At 40.4% G+C, this 21,137-nt stretch overlaps 1 protein-coding gene, 1 long non-coding RNA gene and 1 other non-coding gene across 6 annotated transcripts in view; 1 reads left to right on the top strand and 2 right to left on the bottom strand.

Annotated features, from left to right (window-relative positions):
* Window positions 1-6,419, bottom strand: part of LOC129757091 (uncharacterized) — a 264,495-nt gene extending 258,076 nt beyond the window's left edge. For both annotated transcript variants that reach the window (XR_008739616.1, XR_008739615.1), the window contains exon 1: window positions 6,028-6,419. This is a non-coding gene — a long non-coding RNA (uncharacterized LOC129757091). The remainder of the gene's footprint in view (window positions 1-6,027) is intronic.
* Window positions 6,420-13,028: 6,609 nt separating this feature from the next.
* Trnak-cuu (transfer RNA lysine (anticodon CUU)) lies at window positions 13,029-13,101 on the top strand. The gene has a single exon. It is a non-coding gene; the product is annotated as a tRNA-Lys (tRNA).
* Window positions 13,102-14,042: 941 nt separating this feature from the next.
* Window positions 14,043-21,137, bottom strand: part of LOC129755186 (uncharacterized) — a 47,087-nt gene continuing 39,992 nt past the window's right edge. For 2 of the 3 annotated variants that reach the window (XM_055751555.1, XM_055751554.1), the window contains 4 exons: window positions 15,951-16,221; window positions 15,357-15,641; window positions 14,969-15,157; window positions 14,043-14,908 (listed from right to left, as the gene is read on the bottom strand). In XM_055751555.1, the coding sequence (XP_055607530.1) occupies window positions 14,723-14,908; window positions 14,969-15,157; window positions 15,357-15,641; window positions 15,951-16,221 (931 nt within the window). In that variant the 3' untranslated portion in view covers window positions 14,043-14,722. The remainder of the gene's footprint in view (window positions 14,909-14,968; window positions 15,158-15,356; window positions 15,642-15,950; window positions 16,222-21,137) is intronic. The other variant, XM_055751556.1, reaches the window with a different exon arrangement.

The raw sequence follows: 21,137 nt of genomic DNA, 5'->3' as shown, positions 1-21,137 counted from the left end.
CGAGATCTACAAATCTGAGTGCCTCGAGAAGCGCCTTTTGCCGTTCTTGCAGCAGCACGACAAAGCTCTGCTATATTGGCCAGATTGGGAATCATTCCCCTATTCTAAAAGTGTTCTGGAGTGTTATGAGACCAATTCTGTCCATTTCGTTCCAAAAGACATGAACCCGCCAATCTGTCCGGAGCTGCGTCCGGTGAAGCAGTCCTGGGCAATAATGAAGCGGGAACTTCGGAAGAGCGGACAGATAGTCAAAGATGAGAAGGACATATTGAGAAAATGAAAAAAAAATCTGAGAAACTGGTACCGGATGACACTGTAAAGACGTTGATGGAGGACATCCACTCAAGGCTCCATCGACAGGGCTAGAAGCGACTATGCGGTAAAAAAGTAGGGCAAAATAGTTACTTTAAAGCGCAATTAGGTAAAATTAGTGACCAGATCAAGACGAAAACTAACTAAAAATGATATTAAAAACTAAAACAAAACGTTTAAAGACAATTATGTTAATTGAAAAACGTTTTTTGGAAGGCTCTTGGCCTCACTTATTGAAAAGCAATATGTTGGACATAAGAGGAACTTCGAGTTTATCTATTTTCTTTGAAAAAAAACCCACAAATTTTGAAAATTCATTTTATAGTGTATACACCATCAGATTTTTTTCAATGTCACTAAAACAGTTGAAAAAGTCTGAAATAATATTGAAAACAGTTAATAATTCGAAATGAATTTACAGAAACCAAAATTTTTAAACAAAATTGTTATATGTGAGAGATCTACAAATGCAAATAAAAAATCAGCACATGTTTAACGAAAATTTTAAAGAATTTACTTGAAATTGAGTTAAGATTTACATTGATAGAAATTTCATTTCATGAAAGAGTCATGCAATTAGAAATTGGGAGGTCCTCATGAAAAAGTGACAAAACAATAATAGAGGATTGAAAACAGATAAAGGACAAAATGTTGACAGAAGATTGACAATGACTCAAAGAAGCTTAGCGAAAAAAATGACTTACGATGGTAATAACACAAGAAATGGCTAAATAATTTCACGACACTTATCTTCAAGGTAGAATATAATTTTTCAAATTTAAAACTAACTCAAAGAGAATTTACTTACAAAAAATGGAACATTTCCAAAGAGATTCACTGCAGACTTTATTGCATGATTCAGAAATCAATCATTAGAAAGATTTACTAGAAGAAAAAAAGATGTTCAAAAAGGAAGGAATTTAAAAAAAAAATAATCATAAATGATTTAACACGACAATTTCTTTCAAAAATTAACAGAACCAAGAAACACCTCAGAAATATTGTATCCATCCAAGAAACACCTATTGGAATATTGTAGAAAATATATCAGTAAACCTCTAAAAAGGTACAAAAATTACTGAAAGTTATAAAAAAACTTCAAGAAAGGTTTGAAATCTATGTATATCTACCAATCTTTCAAATGTTTCAAAAACGTCTAGAAATAAGGGAACTTAGAAATGAAATATCTGATATTTTCGAATCAATTAAGTCACTTTTCACAAGATTACCTTCCCTTTAATACAACCAAGAGCATTGACACCATGGAATGTTTCCTGCCATGTAATTTAGTGCACTGTACAGATTTTGATTGATTTTTTTTAAATTAGGTTAAGAATGATTTTACATTTACAAATTCAAGCTTAAAATGTCATAATACTTCAAATCTTGGTTAAACATGTTGTAATAGTGTCGTTGGAAAAGTGTCGCAAATAAACAAAAAACTAAACATTTTTTAGGCGAAAGACTATTTTTCTTAAAAATCCAATTGTCATCCATATAATATTGAAGTGTAAGCGATATATCAAAGCAAAACAAAACAATAATCTTCCTTACTGAATCTGAGTCATTCTCTCAATTAAGGTCGTGTTAATTCAAACAGGACTCGAAAGGAAAGAAAAGGAACCCGTCAAATAAATAATAAACGAATAACCTAATAATGAACTAATGAATACATACCACTTGTCGTGAAACAATATAATGTTTTTAATAATGAGTAGAAAAACTAAAAAAAAATAAGCTCAGTTGTAAGGAAATTATGTAAGAAATAGTGACTTTAGGGACCAAATTAAAAAAAAAAAGTAAATTGTGAGTGACCAGCCTGAAAAAAGTGACAAAGTTACTAAAAAGTAACCAACTTCTAGCCCTGCATCGATAAACTTTTCTTTTGATTTTTGTACTTAATATATGTATAAAAGTACCGTAACTTTTTGGTCTGATTATGAACATCATAAGAAAATTGGCATGACATTTTCGGTGTCGCAATAATTTCGTGTTCGCCCTTTAGACGTGTGCTTGAACGGTAAAGTTTGTAATAATTGATGATCCGATGATTTTTTTCCAAAAAAGTTTTACGTGTTAGGAAATCCAAATTTTTATAATTATTTGAACACCTATTTAAACAATGTTAAGTGTTAGTAGTTAGCTAGTAGTAGTTAGTAGTTAGTTAGTAGTTAGTAGTTAGTAGTTAGTAGTTAGTAGTTAGTAGTTAGTAGTTAGTAGTTAGTAGTTAGTAGTTAGTAGTTAGTAGTTAGTAGTTAGTAGTTAGTAGTTAGTAGTTAGTAGTTAGTAGTTAGTAGTTAGTAGTTAGTAGTTAGTAGTTAGTAGTTAGTAGTTAGTAGTTAGTAGTTAGTAGTTAGTAGTTAGTAGTTAGTAGTTAGTAGTTAGTAGTTAGTAGTTAGTAGTTAGTAGTTAGTAGTTAGTAGTTAGTAGTTAGTAGTTAGTAGTTAGTAGTTAGTAGTTAGTAGTTAGTAGTTAGTAGTTAGTAGTTAGTAGTTAGTAGTTAGTAGTTAGTAGTTAGTAGTTAGTAGTTAGTAGTTAGTAGTTAGTAGTTAGTAGTTAGTAGTTAGTAGTTAGTAGTTAGTAGTTAGTAGTTAGTAGTTAGTAGTTAGTAGTTAGTAGATAGTAGTTAGTAGTTAGTAGTTAGTAGTTAGTGTTATAAACTGGGGTAGCACGGATACAAAGAATAGAAACGCACGTAGTTACTTAACACTACATATTAAAATGCCTTTTATTTGGCCGAGATAAAATACGTCGCGACCTGGGGAAAGAAGACTGAATAAAAAAAGAAAAAAATCTTTCAAACGTCAAATTTCTCTTATCAATCTACCGACCAGTGCGAAGGTTCAAAATCTTACTTTCATATTTAGTGAATTTCAATAAAACTTTTTTGATGCTGAAAAGCACTTGTTTTGCATGAAATAATGATTTCATTAGGTTTTGTTTTGCTCTGGCGAATTCTGCAGATCAGACGTATTGAGTTGCTCAAATTTTGTTGAAGTTTTTGAAGCTGATAAATAAAAATTGTTTGATTAATGGTTGTTCTAAAAATAGCTTAAATAACAGATTTAGATTTAGGGTAGTTCCCATTGATCGAACAAAACTTTTATATAGTTTAAAGTTTACGATTACAAATCTTTTCAACAATCGTTGGCTTTTTGCCGAACAGTAAAAAAACGATACAGAAAACGATACAGCGAATTTCAGTCTTCCTCCCCCAGGTCGCGAATAAACGTTTACTACAAAAAACATAATCGATCGGCTGACAGATAGGCTGCCAGCAGTGAGCCCAACAGTATTGTTTGTAGAGTGTTTCACGCCCTAACAGTTAGTAGTTAGTAGTTTGTAGTTAGTAGTTAGTTAGTAGTAAGTAGTTAGTATTAACATTGAGTAAAGAAGTGGCTGACGGATGTCTTAAAAATTTAACGAAATAATGGGATGTTTGAGAAACCTAAAATGAACACAAGCAAAGCTGCTTCCATTGGAAAGTTTCGGTGAGATCAATCCCATTTATTTTCTATATCAACCCTACAAACTGTGTTGCAATATCTGCGGACATTTTATATTGATAAAATTAATTGTGAAATTTTCCAGACTGTGTTTTGTTTTGATCATTTATTCAAATTCCACCCGGTATTTTCAAAGGGAAAATAAAAGATTGTTGAAGCAATCGAAAGGATACCTTTTTCTCCAAAGAATGATTAGATAAGATAAGCACAGCATAGATTAATAGTAGTATGAGCCGATTTTTTCTCGTTGAGTTGATTTTTTGCAAGCTTGATATGTTTAATTTCAGAAATTATTCCGAATAACTTTGATCAGCATGGTTTTAACGTATCCCAAAATCTTATTATTTATTATTATTGGTTTGGTGCCATTTAGCAAAGAAGGCTTAAAATATCAATTACAGTAATTTCTTTCGAAAACATATTTATAATCAAATGATGAACTAGGATACTGCATAAATTAAGTAACATAAATTTGGGGCAAAAATTATAAACATTATTGTTTAGAAAAATTTACGCTACAAAACAAAGGAAATTTTACCTTCATACAATTCCATACGCCCTCCTACTCTTCCCATTTTCTTATTTTCTTAAAACTTTACCATTTGATGAAGCTTCTAGCGATTTGTTCTATACAGGCGTTTGCTTCCAAATGCTTTAATTGCATTCGGAGACCCGTTTGTTAGCGAGCCTTCGAAAAACTAAATATTTCTTCTGGATCTGGGATTCTGGAATCTTATTTTTACAAACAGATAAAAGTTTCCCAAAACAAACAAAATTTTGACAATTTGAAACTCGATGCACAGGCTTTCAAACGTAACTAGAAAATAGTTTTCAGAGATTTATACTTCAGAATTAGTCATTCATTCTTATGTGAAAAAATTTCATGTTGATCAAAGTTACCCCGGTGATCAAAGTGACCTCAGTTTACGGTACTGATTTGCTGCTGGAAATCAGTAAAAAATTTTTTTGTCGATTCAGAAGCTTTTACATCAGTTGCTGGAAAGATCTATGTAATTGTTGAAAATAAAAAAAAATCTACAATAGAAAGTTAAATGATATTTCCTGTAAAAAATGCACCAAATAAAATGAATTGAAGATTAGACAGTATCACATAGAAACCCATTTGTTTGAAAAAATCAGATTTTCCATCAATTCTTCAATTCAAAAATGTTCTCTAGGTTGTTTCGTTGAATATTTCATGCCAAACATGAAAGTTAAAGATAATCTAGGTGTTGGCTACACTCATTAACTGAAACGGATTGATTCCGGCTCTGATATCAGTCGTTTGATTTCCAAGCATCACGAAATGTCTGTATCTTCCTTCTTTTATTTCATTGGGAAACAACTCAAACCTACGAAACGATGTTCATTCATCGAATTTCCATTCGACACTGAACTAAACTGAAGCCGGTCGTCCGTCGATGATGAGGCCTACACCTTTTATTTCTCACTCCGGAACACTTTCTCGTAGAACGATGACGGGCAAGCATGATTCGACTGCGGGTAAACTTTCTGTTGGCCGCTCGCTGCTCAGTCGCTCTTTAAGAGCCAGGCGTTCCCGGCTTTGGTGCCCCCCAGTTGCGTTGATCGTCCCCTCTTTCCAAGTCCCCAATCAATCGGATAGGAGGATGAGTTCAGTTTTGGCGCGAAACGAATCAAGTTCAAGGTCACCGAACTGGGCCCGATGATCCCGCAATCGTCGTTAGCCACTTTTTGGTCGGCTGCGGTCGGTCGGTTGTTGTCCCCCCATTCGATTGTGGCGCGGCGGGTTTCCTCGAATCGTCGATTGGGGAACATCGGGTTGATTTCATCGGATGGTTGGGGAAACAGACTAGTTCGTGCGTTTTTGTTTTTGTTTTGTTTTCTCTCCTCTTATGATGATTTTGGGGAGCGTTCGTGCTGATGTGACGATCATTGGTGGAGGATTGGGTGCAATTGAATCCATTCATCGAACCGAAAGGTACTGGGGAGCTTTCAACCTTTGACTCCCGGCACCGGTCCGTGTGCCTAGAGGTTCCGGATTCGGGCATGGTGCAATTCGACGAGAGAGCGATTCCGAATACCTGCTGATGTTAACGGGGCCCCAAAAGCTGATGCGTAGTTTCGATTGCTCTCTTTTCGCGAGGTCATAGACTTTTCCAGAATTTTCCAGAATCATACCAGTCCACTACATACCTAACATGCATGCCTAAAATGTCAATTTGCTTACCTTCGAGTCATAATGTATCCAATATATAATTTTTGTTATTTTCGGCAGAAAAGCGAAACTATCACATCCTCTAACGATACATTTCTCGCGATTTTCCCCTAAACTCACTTTAAAACAACAAACTAAACTTCCAAAGATCCCATGCAACTGAAGGTAGTTCCCCACTTTCAGAACTAGAAAACTATTTTCCCAACCCAACGCGACGTTCCACTCTTGATCCTTCCCTCTATTCACAAACCCCTCTCAGCAATCCCCCCTTACAGTAAGCTCTAATAAGAAAAACATTATGCACAAAAAGCACCCGGAAAGCCAAGAAAGGCGAAAATCCCCTTCAAGAAGCAGTCGGTATCGAATGCGGATTTGGGTGGCAAAAAGTCCGGCACACGTCACGACTTCCATACAACAACTATCTCCAGAAGGAGGAACATCCATTCTCGGTACCAGGATGCATCCGAAACCCGAGCAAAAACACGAGATGCAACTGGGTAGCTGCATCGGGTGTTTGCCGACTTTTAGAGAAGAAGGTGACAGGGCAACGGTAGAGATGCCCTTTCCTCCTTGAACCAATCCCGGCTGGGCTCCGGTAGTCTTCCGTCCGGGTAGCAGCGTGGGAACCGAATACATGAGTGAGAGTTGCTACCTTCTGAATAATCGACCAGATGACAAATCGACTCTTGGTGCATTGCCAGAAACAAGCGAGAGAAACCATATAAGGTACACCGGGGCAAGTGCAAACGGTTTTCACCATAGTTCAACTTTCACATGTCCTAGAAAAATATGTAAATCTTCAAAAATTATCAATTATCGTTCGTTGCATCATTAAAATGGTTCTCAACAAATTCCCGTAGAAAGTGAAAATTTAAAAAATGTTGGTAAAAAGTAACGGCACTTTTCTGAAAAAATTTCTAAGTTTGCACTTGCCCCGTTTATGGGGGCAAGTGCAAACGCAATGCTTTTTCCAAACTTATTCAAAGATGCGTCAGTGTATCGTTACTAAAACGAATTTAATACATTTTCCGGTATGTTTTATCAACTTTTTTTGATGTATTTGCTGTTTTTCTGCTATATTAATTACTTTTTGGAACTTCAGTTTTGCTGACTGTTGTTTGAAGCAAAAGACCTTCATTTGCCAAGGCATTACGGAATTTTGAATATTCGCTTCAGATACAACACTTTGGATACCCTTTCTGACCACTCTAATATAATGCTTAACCTTTTTTTAGATGATTTTTTTTTTAATGTCTGATGTTACATGGCTTAAAGGTGCGTTTGCACTTACCCCGGTAGTGTCGTTTGCACTTGCCCCGCAGTGGCACTTGACAGGAGTGAATATTATTTTCACAATTTTTAGGGTCTACTGAAAATTTATCATAAATTTTCTGATTTCACCTGAATATCAGTCCCAAACACTCACCTTTCGACGAAAAATCGGATTTGAATGCCCTTTTTTGTAGCCAAAAAAAGCAAAACAAAAACTCACTTTTCATGTCTAGTACGTACTTGAATTCGTGTGTAATCAAACAGTGCAGTGTTTTTAGTGAATAATTGAAAGAAAGTTTAGTTTATCTATGTCAGATTGTTGGTTTGGACAACACTAACAACTTCTAGAAGAAGAAATATTTTTTAAATTTTTTGTAACAGAGGAAAGTTGATCGTTTGCACTTGCCCCGAGTTTGCACTTGCCCCGGTGTACCTTATGCAATATGAAACCAGATATTTGAACCTCTCGGTAAAGTGAGTGGTGAATTGGCTATTATGAAAATGGGGTCGAATTTCCGATATATACATTGTATTGTCACATATTTGGTCCAATTTCAATAAGAATTAACTAAAGATCGAAACGTTGTTGTCCTATATGTTAACTAACCCTTTTAATCGTCAAAATTTTAAAAAAAGCAATGTGTGGTACAAAAAATTGAATGGGTAATATAGCGCATGAAAGTAGCAATAACGATAAATCGTCGTTTTGTAAAAAATAACAATTGAAAAAGTTTGAATCGATAAAAGAAGATTTGCTCTTCACAATTTTGTTTTGAAAGTATTAATGAATACGAAACACACAAGCAGCATGCCATGTTGGGGTCAATTCGCTACTGTGTGTGTTTTTTCTTTGGTTCCCTAGGTAGTAAATTCGAAGAAGGAGGAATTTTACGAATTGGCATCAAGGCCAAGGTTGCCGAAATCACAGAAAAATCTGTAATTTCACAGAATTTTGAGCAAATTTTCATCACAGAATCTGTGTCACAGAACACAGAATTTTGAAATTTTCACAGATTTCACAGAATTTTTAAATTTTGAATGGATTTCCGAAATTATAATTTTTTTGGACAGTATCAAAATTAGATTTCTTACTTTGAATTTGAAAAGTATGATAAGATAAAAAATGGTAATTGATTTTACCCAACTAAAATGTGAAAAAGACCCAATTTATCATGAATTTTCAATGAAATTCAAGGAAATCCATCACAGAATTTTTGGTTAAAATCACAGAAAGTCAGAATTATTTTTCTCATAAATACAGAATTTTTGTCGGCTACCTTGATCAAGGCACGTCGAACTGCCCTAAGCCAATACTTCGGAAGGAGGTCTCATTCGCGCATATGAGCTACTTATGCAACATTCGCTTAAAAGTTCATATTTAAATTAAATAACATTCTGACCGGTCGAGGTAATCTTCACGTCGTGGGTCGATCAGCTTTGCTGATAGTCATGCGTAGATTATTTGATAGCTTCGGACTCATTCAGCTAAGTAAAGTAAAGTTAAGAAAAGTTACGTCATCCTACGTCGATCGCAATTTGCGTCATTCTCCAACTCCTTTGTAGAGCAGTCATTATCCGGGCGAGCCCATCGCTGGCTGCATACCATGTGTTGATGTCATCATACATCTTCTGCAACATGTTGTCCACTGTCGTGTCTGGTCCACGGGCGGCGAATATGTTGGTATGTTCCTCTTCAAATCTTGTACAATAGAATACCACGTGTTTGAGTGTCTCGTCCACGTCACCGCACGTTTTTTTTTAGTTGGTAACCACAGGTGGTAAATCTCGGTTTACGGATTGTATTCCAAGGCACGGCGAGCCACCGCGTCCCCCCAGTTTGCTACTCTGGGTCCATGGGTACAATGGGAAGACTCATGATGTACTCCGTGTATACCCCCTACTCCATAAACTCCACCTGGGGCCGCAGACCTGGTCCCCACCTCGAACTGTTTAGCACACTATACTTCAATAGTGGGAGGTCTGTTCGCGCTAGTGCGCTCCGAGGCAATACTCATTAACGAGACCACTTTCAGCAAAACCTCTCATCCTTACGACTCGACGCCTGAACTCTCCTCTAACGACTTGAGATCCGACCCCTCCTCGCATCGACTCGAGGTTTACCTCTCCTCTACACGGTTCAAGGCCCGATCTCTCCTCTAAAGACTTGAAATCTGACCACTCCTCGTAATGACTCGAGGTGACCACTTGTACCCCTCCTCTTGTTGATAAGGGACCTGATCCCTCCTCTTACGACTCGAGACCCGACCCCTTATTGGCCCCGGTTGACCACACAAACCTCTCCGCCTGAAGGTTTGAGACCTGACCTCTCCTCTAACGACTCGAGGCCCGACCTCTTATCTTCAGGGTTCGAAGTTTGCCACCTTGCCCGTCGTGTGCCAGATCGAGAGCAGCTTATCCTTGCGCCTGTCACGGCACACGCGCGGGACTTAACGCAACGACTCGGCTGATTCCCGACGAAGTCGTCATCCTACTCCGACTCGAATGGCTCTCCCGGCGCCGAGAGCCACTCTACCCGTGGATATTCCCCGAACGTGGACCCTTTCTCTTTCCCAACGATTTCCACTGCGAAGAAGGCATAGTCTTATCCCCGCAGCTTCTGTCGTTGAGAACCACACTTCTTGGATACTCCCCGAAGGTGGAGCATCCTAAGCACGAACGCGACTCACCCACGGCATCCGCTACGCAGCAGATGATGCGTTATCTTTGTAGCTTCAATCCGTGGGGTCGGACGCACTCTACTCGACAGCCTCCCGTCGATGGGGTCAGTCTACTCCGACCGTTGTCCGGTCTTCTTTATCCCCCTTGGCTGGCAACCCTAGGATTTTTTGCCCGCGAATTTTTCTGCCCGTTGTGTGCCAGATCGAGAGCAGCTTGTCCTGGATTCGCGCCTGTCACGGCACACTTTTGGAACTTTGAACGCTACGACTCGGATGTTTCCCGACGGTGACGACATCCTACACCGACTCGAGAGGCTCGCCCGGCATCGAGAGCCTCTCTACCCATAGGTACCCTCCGATAGTGGTTATCCCTCTTCCTTCGATGTCCGCTACGAGGAAGGTATAGTCTTATCCCCGCAGTTTCCCCCTTAGAAAGCGGCACTACTTGGATACCTCTCGATATTGGGGTATCCTACTCAAGTTCGCGGCGCACCCCTGACCTCCGCTACGCAGAAGATGATTCCTTATCTTTGTAGCTTCGATCAAGGGATCGGACGCACACTACTCAGATGCTCCCCGTCGATGGAGTCATCCTACAGCGTTCGCAGACTGCTGTTGGTTCCAGCTCCTCTGCAGGGCAGTCATGATCCGGGTAAACCCATCGCTGACCGCATGCCAAGTGTTGGAATCCGCACACATCCTCTGTACCACGTTGTCTGCTGTTGTGCCTGGCCGCAGGCGGCAAATATGAAAGTACGTACCGCCGCAAACCTCGGACAGACAAAAACCACATGTTCAGGTGTTTCCTCTACGTCCCCACAATCTGGGATATATGGCGAAGCCACATGTCCAAACCAGTAGTGGTACTTCATGAAGCATCCATGACCAGTCAAGAATTGCGTCATATAGAAGTCCACTTCACCGTGCCTTCTTCCGATCCAGCTCCCGATGTGCGGGATCAGACGATGGGTCCACCTTACTCTCGTTGAGCTGTCCCACAGCTGCTGCCAGTTGGACATCGAGTCATCATTGGCGAGATCTCGTACGTTGGGCGTGTCTTCGTTGTCGTAGCAATAGACATCCTCCTCAAGCAAAACCGAGATGGGCATGACACCCGCCACTACACAGGCAGCTTCGGGACGTCACCGCATGTTAGCGGCGGGGCCACATGTCCAAATCTGTAGTGATACTTCATGAAGCATCCATGACCATGCGTCATGTAGAAATCCACTTCGCCATGCTTTCTCTCCATCCATTTGGGATCAAACGATAGGTCCACCTTCCACTTTCTGAGCTATCTCACAGCTGCTGCCAGTTGGCCACGGAGCTATCTCTGGCTCGTGTTCTCACGTTTTGCGTGCCTCTTTTTTCGTAGCAATATGAGTCCTCCACCAACAAAACCGAGATGAGCATGACTCCCGCTACAACGCATGCAGCCTCCGACGAAACGGTGCGGTATGCACTGATGACCCGCAAATTAATTCGCCTCTGTACACTGTTCAGCTTCTGCCGGTTACACTGGATGTCAAGGCCAGATTTCCAGGCCGCCCTAGATATCAAAGGATTGACAAAACCACACTCGAAATTCTCCTTCGCTGATTACTTCGGATCGCCGAGTTGTTCGTCATTATCCTCGTGAGTGCGGCCGGTGCTGGTGCCGCCTTCTTGCACACACACTCAACGTGATTTTTAAAGCTGAGCCGGTCGTCAATCATCACACCCAAATATTTGAGCGCTTTGATTCAATAGTGCATGTTCCAACTGTAATCCTGCCTGTTTGCGGTGAAATCCGGTTTTGTGGTGAGCCAACTGCAAACTCTTGGAGTGCATCCAGCTCTCTACCACTTCTACAGCTACAGGCTCCATGTCAGCACCTCATCGTACGTAATATTCCACAGGATCGGGCCCAGTACCGACCCTTGCGGTACTCCAGCTGTAATATCAATATCCTGAAATCCTTCGCTCGTCATGCATCGTAGCTTACGGATCTGGAAATAGCTTTCCATTCACATGCAGTGATATTTCGGTATCCTCATTTTTATAAGCGAAGATGCAATCGCTGCCCAGCTGACAATATTGAAGGCGTTGCGCACGTCCAGTGTTACTAACGCATAAAACCGATCCCCTCTTCTCTTCTTGAATCTGGCTTTATCAGTCAAAACAAAAACAAATCAATTTTTAAGTGAATAAATTTATACTAAGAAACAAACAACGAACATAACATAGTGCTCGGATGACTTTGTATTGATTTCTCTATCGTAGCAAAACTATGCATCGTTAAGGTATCATCTAATCGATAGGAAATTAGCATTTTAAATCAATCCAACGATTTGGATTTCACTAAAGGTTTTTTGATGCACTTGCCATAATCGAGGTATCCTTATCTGAAAAGTGAGAAAGTCAAATTTTGGAATTGTAGCACCTTTATTCGGGCAAAATCATACCAAATTAACGATTTATATACAAAAATCAAGCTCAGTTCGAATGGTTTTAAAGACTACTTTTTTTTTCTTAAATATCATTTGGAGCTCCGTGGAACGAAAATTTGATTCCTTTTTGTTTGATTATTGGGTAGGTTATTATATTTGGTTGAAGTCCTCCAGATTATTTGAAAGTGAAATCCATTACATATTTGTTTTTCTATACTTAAAAATCAAAACAAACGATAGATGCCAGCAACGTTTCCGGATTGGAAAGACGTCACACACTCCGCATTATGTTTTTTTCTCCTCCTGTTATTTAGCCCAATGGTTATTCCGCCAAAATTATCTCACATTTGTATCACTCACACCTCTTGAAACAAATTCGTTATTGACTATTTTTAAACTTCAACTTTGACGGACCCGAAAATAACGCGCACTGCCTACTTTTGATGCTTTTAATCAACGCCTGCTGCTCTTCTTCGCGAAGCAAGACAAACAAAAAATAACTTCCATTCCCAAATCCCAATTAGAATTTCACCGTTCCTAGGCCGGTAGATTTTGCGCCCAGATCAGATTCGAAAAGCACCCCATGTCAAATCCGTCAGTTTTTGTTTATCTTTTGCGATCCAACGTTACATGTGCCCGGCTAGCTCAGTCGGTAGAGCATGAGACTCTTAATCTCAGGGTCGTGGGTTCGAGCCCCACGTTGGGCGAGTATCTTTTTTGTCGTCGGTTAGAAATCATCCATCGTTGGAAGATATTTGATTTTGATTTTTGTGCTCCTGTGAATATGATTATTTCGGTTAAAGACAACTCTTATTTTTCATAAAATTTTTAGTTTTTCTGTTTGTTTACAAACACAATTTCTTGCAGAATGCGCAACATTCTGAATTTTATTATTGGTCAATCTTTTATGTACGAAATATTATTAAGATTTTTAAATCGATCAGTTTGAACAATTTTCAAAACCTTGCTGACATTGTCCGTGCAGAAAAAACTCTTCATTAAGTCTCTTCGTTTTACATGTTCAAAAATTAGCACCAATTTATTAGTATTACCATCTTCTAATAATAATGTATAAGTAAATATGTTTAAGATAACTTAATCAATGAACTTTAATTTGAAAAACTCTCTTTTCATCTATCCATGAAATGTTGAACCGAATTCACTGAAGCCGAACGAAAGAATGCGACTGAGGTAAACAAACGTCTTCGCTGCTTTCTGTTTGTTTTCCTTTTTTCCCTCCGAAAACGAAGCGTCACATCGAATGAAGGGAAACATTTCCATTCCCTTGTTTGTGCTATTCGCCAGCAGAGGCCGTTGCTTAAAAACATTGAAGTCGAAGCGCGTAAAGGGATGGAGCTGAAATATTTCAAGAGGAGTGATGCGTGTTGAAACAGGGGGAGAATAAAATACTTTCTTGGTGCACCTGTATGGATATTCAATTCTAATATTTAAATTCTAGTATTGAAATTTTATTATCGCGAGTAGACTGTACTGTACTGTGGCTGTAGATCGTAGGTAGAGTGTCAGCGTTGGATAGAGACTTATCTTGTTTCCTGAGAAATTTCAAAAAGGAGTAAGCGATTGGAAATAATGAAGAACCAAGTTAAGGGAAGGCTTTCGAAACAAATAGAAAGAATCAATGACTCGAACAGATTAATATATTACGGTCATAAACTATGGATATTCGAAACGGAAACAAAAACCACTAGCTGAAAAGTTTATTGTTGGTTGGTTTTGTATATGATACGGGTGATAATCTTTCCAGAAACTACAATTGAGTTATAAATTTAATTTTGTTTAGCTACATTTGGCCTGGTTTGTGTTACGAACCTTAGAACTAAAAAGGACTCAATATATTCAGCAGATAATCAAAAATTACTTAAGTCTTTTCCCCCATAAACCCTAGCTAACTTGAAATGAAACTAAAATTACGACTGTTTTATTTTCTTTCGAATGGCTTATTGTGTAAAATGTATAACAGTTTATATCATATTTAATGTTTTTTTTATAAGTCATCGCAGGAAGACTTTATCTTCAGTTTGTGGCTAAGTTATTCTGTTTTGTATATGCATTTACAAAAAACACAATTTCTACCTTGCAATAGTACAAAGCTATATATAACAACAATAAATATTGCTTTTCTGTTACATTCCTTTAGCAACGCCAGGGATGTTGAGATGTTTTTCTCCTGTTTTTTAACTTTCCTTTACTGTTAAGATGGTGTCTTTTCTGTATATAGAAGTTAGATGTAAAATGTAAGCTGTTTTGTTTACTTATAATCCATTAATATTGGAGTTCTAACTAATCATCATTGGTTCCCGGACCTCGCTATTGAATTTGGCCTGAGGTGCCTCTCTCCAAGCGGATCAGCTTGTCGAAGAATGAGCTGTAGTTTCGATCATTGTTGTAGTACAAGGGATCCTCCAGGATGTCCTTGGCGTGAGATAGTGTAGCTGCCGCCAGTTCACCGACCGTCCATTTGCGATCTTTCAACACCCGACAAACTGTGTCCAGCTGCAGAGAAGAGAGATAAAAATTTGACATAATATTTTCAAGAATATTTTCCGGAATTACCTTCGAAAGTTTCTCACTGCCAGCGGTGTAGTAGATGAGGTACGGAATTCCGGCAACACTGGCAGCCATCCATTGGATCACCAGCTTAAGCTGCACATCTCCCCGTTTCGTGTCTCCACAGCCCCAGTTTCCGGTTGCCACTGGTCGAAGGTTCACATTGAACGTTCGCTTTTGTGCTATCTGAGATATCTGCAAAAAGATAAAAGCCCCAGTTACCTAACCATCTCCAGAGAAAATATACTAAATAATAGACGAACAAGTTATTTGTTTTATTACGGGCACGTGAAGAACAGATTGGGTTAGTTCAGTGTATGTTAGCGATTGATACGAGTAAAACTTGCCAACACCAACATAGAACAAAACAACAAAAAGATTCCGGCAACTCTACCTTTAGGGTAACATCTTCGCACTTAACATCCTGATAGAAGGAAACTGACCAGCTCGGTTTGTAATTTTGGAGCCGAGTTTTGAGCGAAGATTGCCGCTCGATCGGTCGCCTTCGTGTTTTCTTTTTCGGTCTCGTCGGAATCACCGGCTGCGGTCCGGATGTGGTAGAACAGATCGAACTACTCGATCGCAATCGATGCAACAGCTTTCGCTGGTCGGCTTGAGTCAGTTGAATGTTGGGACATTTGAACAGTTTCGCCGGTTCCAGGGCCAGATACTCATTGCGCTGAACAAGGGCGCGATTGTTTGTTTGTGGTGGTGCGATGGTATTCGATGGAATGGTCATGGAGCGGGGATGGTGTAATGCAATTTGTACAATGAAACCAAAACCAAACCAAAGCGATCGGACAGGGATGAGATCGGGAGATGAAAAGAAATCAAAAATGTATAAAAACCTAATCATAACACAACTAAACAAAAACCATTTTTAAGGAGGAAAAAGAAAACTTTTCTACCAAACCCAAGCGAAGTCAATTGTTGCCAATCGTTCAATTCACCGTGGTTCGTTCGATATCGGTCGGTTCAACAGACTTACCAATTGTGCTGCAAGTTTGTGCTTGTGTTTGGCCAGTTCCAGGGACAGGGACCTCACATTCAGTACTACCTTTTCTTGCTGGCTGACGTTGCTGCGGACAGTGGTACCGTCTGATCCTTTCTCCCCGCTGAGGGCGTCGTCCGTGAGGGGAATTCCTACGAAGCTTTCACTCAACGTTCGCTTGAGGAGCGAATTGGCGAACCGGAGCACGGCCTCGTCTCGAGCGTCCAGCTTCTTCGGCTTATCACCACTGATCGGTTCTTCTAACCACCTGTAATTAGAATTAAGTGATTGATTTTGAGTAGTCGAAACTGGAACAACTAGGTACAACTCTTAAAACACAGATAGAGCTAAGAGTTTAAACACGATTTTCAATCACTGTCAAGTGGCACTCCGACTTAATTCGCTTTTATCGACATCAAGTCATCAAAAATCGATTAATTTGGAAGATTTATTTCAAACCGAAGGGTCTAAGAGCTAGTTATCGGTTTGGCTAGAATCAAAGGTCTTGAGATTCGTTCAAGACGAAGTTAAGAGGGTAGGATATACGCTTAGGCAATCTGATGTAGCAGATCAGAGTTTCGAGTACAACTTCATCAATTCTGCGAGACGGTAGAGAAGCTAAGCAGTATGAAGAGTTTGCAGAACCTGTGGGTTATTCGCGAATACATCACAATCTATTTCTAGAGTTTGTTTTGATTATGTCGTATGAACCGATATACACAAAATTAAGTTTTTGGTTGCTTACTTTGGACGGCAATCATGTGCTCTTTTTCAAAATGAGTCTTAAAATTTATTCGAGTGAAATTGTCTCTTACGACGTTTTGATTCGCCATGGTACCAAAGGTCGTTAAGTGACAGCTGAACGTTTTGGATTTTAGGTGGTTCTGCATTTTAGCTGCAAAATAAGATTTCTTATCGAAATTTTTTTTGGAAAATCCAAAGTTTAGGTAGTAAACAGTATTGGTTTTAGAATGGATGGAAAAATCTTTTTGATTTTTCTGATTCTGACGTGTCATGGCTCCTATCAGACGACGAAAACCAAGATAACTCGAGCGAAGGAGAAAACACGCTGGTGAACGATCAACTCTGGCTGAATATCTCGGAAAATTTAGCGAAGTTCTTTCATAAAAAGACAATGAAAATTTTTCGGGTAATGATGAAGATTTCGGTAAGGATTTTAATGATTTTTTTCACCTGCATTAATTTTATATTCTTGAACTTTTTAAAAAAATATATTCGTGAATGAGAATATCACGGACGGGATTAATAATCTGATGCCCAACAGCGATGCTTTTCGAACGGAGTAGGATTGAATTTCAATCTATCGGATCCGTTTCCTGAATGCCAATGAAATTGACTATTGTTAATCGGTGTATTTTAATCGAAATTCGCACGACAAAGGATTGTCATATACCAGAACAAGTGGGACTGCCGGCTGCGAATCGTGGCTATCGATAAAAAAAAATGATGTTCTATCAGCACAGCAGGATGATCCATCTATTCGAACATTTTCGTTCGATTTACAAAAGCAACTGTCAACACCATATCTTACTTGCGGCCAGGCTTTCTACTGTAGACAGTAGTCAATCATTTTCGATACCAACCTTGGACAGAACACCGGAAATTGTTATCTCTGGGATGAAACGATCGGAAAGCGAGGCGATAACGAGATTGCTTCTTGTCTCATCCAGAGTTTGTTAGAGATCCCAACATCCGTTAGTCTTGTGAATATGTATATGCGCAGAACAAAACAAGACATTATGAAAATTGTGTATTGTGAACGACCAACCTGAAGCTGGACAAAATTTTGAACGTTAGTCCCAACATCAACCCATCTCCTCGCATCCCTGCTCCATGGCCTAGCCTAGCTACTCCCACCAACAAGAGGCGATGAGTCGAGAACCCAACTGTCGCTCCTTGTGTGGGTACTAAACAAGCGACCGTTAAAACTATTGCGACAGTTGCTCCTCCTGAAAAAAAATTTTGGATTTATCTCGCACGACTTCATAACAGTGTTACGGCTAAGGACATAGAAGAACTTGTTATGGAATGTCTACAATGCGAGTCGACCGAAGTTCATGCCCTAGTCCGCAAAGATGTTGATGTCTCCACGCTCAGGTCAATTTCCTTCAAAGTCGGGGTGGATCCTAAGCTGAAAGACATTGCCCTTTCCCCGAAGACTTGGCCATCGGGAATTCTATTCCGTGAATTCGAGGATTTTGGATCAAAAAACCCTCCGACTCCTGCTGTCACTTCCCAGCCTGTGACGTCGTTCATGGCGACCCGCAGTTCTACACCTCGTGTGGCCCCGCATCAGTGATCGTCACTACAGATGGTGCATCATATATGGACAACGGGTCTTCCATAGCCTCGGCATCACGCAACCTCACCAGACTCTCGAGTTTCTCGTCGTCCGAACAAAGTTCATCATGGGTTTCAGCTCCGGGACGCAACGTAGTTAGCACTAAGGAGACCTCCGAGCCCTTCGACTCAGTCGCGCTGATTCCAGCCATCGTCATCAGTCGTCCCGGCCCTGAGCTCGATTGTGGCGACGAGGTTCTCCAGCCTGCTTTCATAGGCAAGTATTTTTCAAATTTGGAAACATTACCTGCGCGTAACCAGACTTCAACTTCTAACAGCTTCTGTATCAACGATGCTTTGCGCAAATCAACCGTTTCTGACGGAATTCCATCACCGGGACGCACCGAAAAAGGCATTGCCAGCGTCATCAGTCGTCCCGGCCCTGAGTTCGATTGTGGCAACGGGGTGCTCCAGCCTGTTCTCTCAGGCAAGTATCCATATCGAGTTGACCTTCCTTCTTGTGATGGATCTTCCCGTTCCAGTGTGAAACGACACGATCTGCCTGCTGGGAAAAGCGATCATCTCAACCTTTACTACCAAAACGTTGGTGGTATCAACTCCTGCGTTAGCGATTATCTGCTAGCCTCATCATGCTCCTGCTACGATATTATCGCTTTAACAGAAACCTGGCTGAACGATAGAACCCTGTCTAGTCAAGTCTTCAGCTCTGACTACACTGTGTTCCGTTGTGACAGAGGTCCCAACAACAGCACGAAATCCACAGGTGGTGGAGTTCTGATTGCTATCCGATCCACTCTTTCAGCCATCCCCGTCTACGACGAATCATGGAACGATCAAGAATTCGTATGGACCCGTATCGATCTTGGCACGAAAAAACTCTACGTTGGGGTTGTGTATCTGCCTCCTGATCGTACTAGAAATGCATCTTTTGCTGATTCCTTTTCCAGCGGCCTTTCTAAATTGTGTTCTCTCACGCTTCCTGAAGACGACATCGTTATCATCGGGGACTTCAACCTACCAGGACTTAAGTGGATTCCCTCGCAAGGCAATTTTTTGTTTGCCGATCCAACCAGATCTTCGTCTACGGTGCCTTCCAACACGATTCTCGACTCTCTAAGCACGGCAACTCTCCGCGAGATCAACAGCATAGAGAATGAAAATGGTCGCATGCTCGATCTCTGCTTTATCAGCGACGGACCCCAATTGGCTACGATTGAAGAGGCTCCTATGCCCTTGGTCAAGGTTGTTCCTCATCACCCTGCTCTGCTGCTTTCACTTGATATTCCTAGAGCTTTTGCCCACATCGCAAAACCTGGTCAATTCTTTCTCGACTTTAAGAACGCTGATTTCGTCGCTGTTTCACAAACGCTCGATGCTATCGATTGGGAATCTGAACTGGAATCTTCCGATCCGAACGCTGCAGCTATGAAATTTTCCCATATAAGCAATTACATCATCGATCGTCACGTACCGAAACGCTCATCAGTTTCTAACCTACGAGCTCCTTGGGTAACGAAAGAACTTCGACAAATGAAAACGCTCAAGGATAAAGCTCTCCGTTATTACACTAGGCACAAAACTCTCCGCGCTAAAAATGAGTATTGCAAACTCAACTCAGCTTACAAAAAACTATGCTCACGCTGCTACCAGAGCTACTTAATTCGGATACAGCGAGGTTTCAAAACAAAACCCAAATCATTTTGGCAGTACATCAAGGACCAGCGGAAAGAATCCGGCCTACCGCCCTCCATGTTTCTGGATGATAATTTAGCGACTTCGGAACCTGAAATCTGTGACTTCTTCGCTGACAAATTCCGTAGTGTATTTGACTCAAACTCAATATCCTCGGACCAAGTTACCAGCAAGGCTTGTAACGTCCCTCATTTGAACACATGGCTGAATCAAATTGTTGTAGACGACGATATTATTTTGAAAGCGACCGCTAAGCTGAAACACAGCCTTTCCGCAGGACCAGATGGCATACCAGCTACCTTCTTGAAGCGATATATATATATATCACATATGCTGATACCTCTAAAAATAATCTTCCAAATTTCACTCGATCAGTCTACATTCCCATCCTTATGGAAAGAGGCCTATATGTTTCCGGTGCACAAAAAAGGGGACAGACGAAATGTGAACAACTATCGTGGCATTTCTGCCTTATGTGCAGCCAAATTGTTCGAGCTGGTTGTTTTGGAACCCATTTTTTCGTATTGCAAGCCTTATTTATCAAATGAACAACATGGATTTATGCCCAAGCGCTCTACGACTACAAACCTGTCACGTCTACTGTGCAAGACAGTTTTGCCATGGGATCTCAAACCGACGTCATCTACACTGATCTGTCAGCTGCTTTCGACAAGGTGAACCATTCCATAGCCATCGCCAAACTCGATCGTATTGGTATCTGCGGGTCTCTACTGGAATGGTTCCGCAGCTACCTGGTAGGACGAAAACTCATTGTTCGAATAGGTGAATCATTTTCCAGTCAGTTCTCCGCCAAATCCGGAGTGCCTCAAGGGAGTCATCTAGGACCAATAATCTTCCTGATATACTTCAACGACGTGCTGTTGCTCCTTGATGGACCAAAACTAGCGTATGCTGATGACCTGAAACTGTATCGCCGCATCAACGGTCCCGAGGATGTAAACTTCCTACAGAGTCAGTTCAACCTCTTCGCCTCTTGGTGTGATGTAAATTGCCTTCCCTTGAATCGCAGTAAATGTGCAGTAATTTCGTTTTCCCGCAAGTGGCTCCCATTATCAGCCATTTATCATCTTGGAAACGAGGCTATCGCTCGCGTCGAACAAGTGAAAGATCTTGGCGTGATTCTTGACACACAGTTGAATTTCAAGACTC

This window comes from Uranotaenia lowii, chromosome 3 (assembly GCF_029784155.1).
Source record: "Uranotaenia lowii strain MFRU-FL chromosome 3, ASM2978415v1, whole genome shotgun sequence".
NCBI classification, from domain to species: Eukaryota; Metazoa; Arthropoda; class Insecta; order Diptera; family Culicidae; genus Uranotaenia; species Uranotaenia lowii.
Note: the sequence above shows the minus strand (reverse complement) of the source record. Positions and strands in the feature narration are given on the sequence as shown.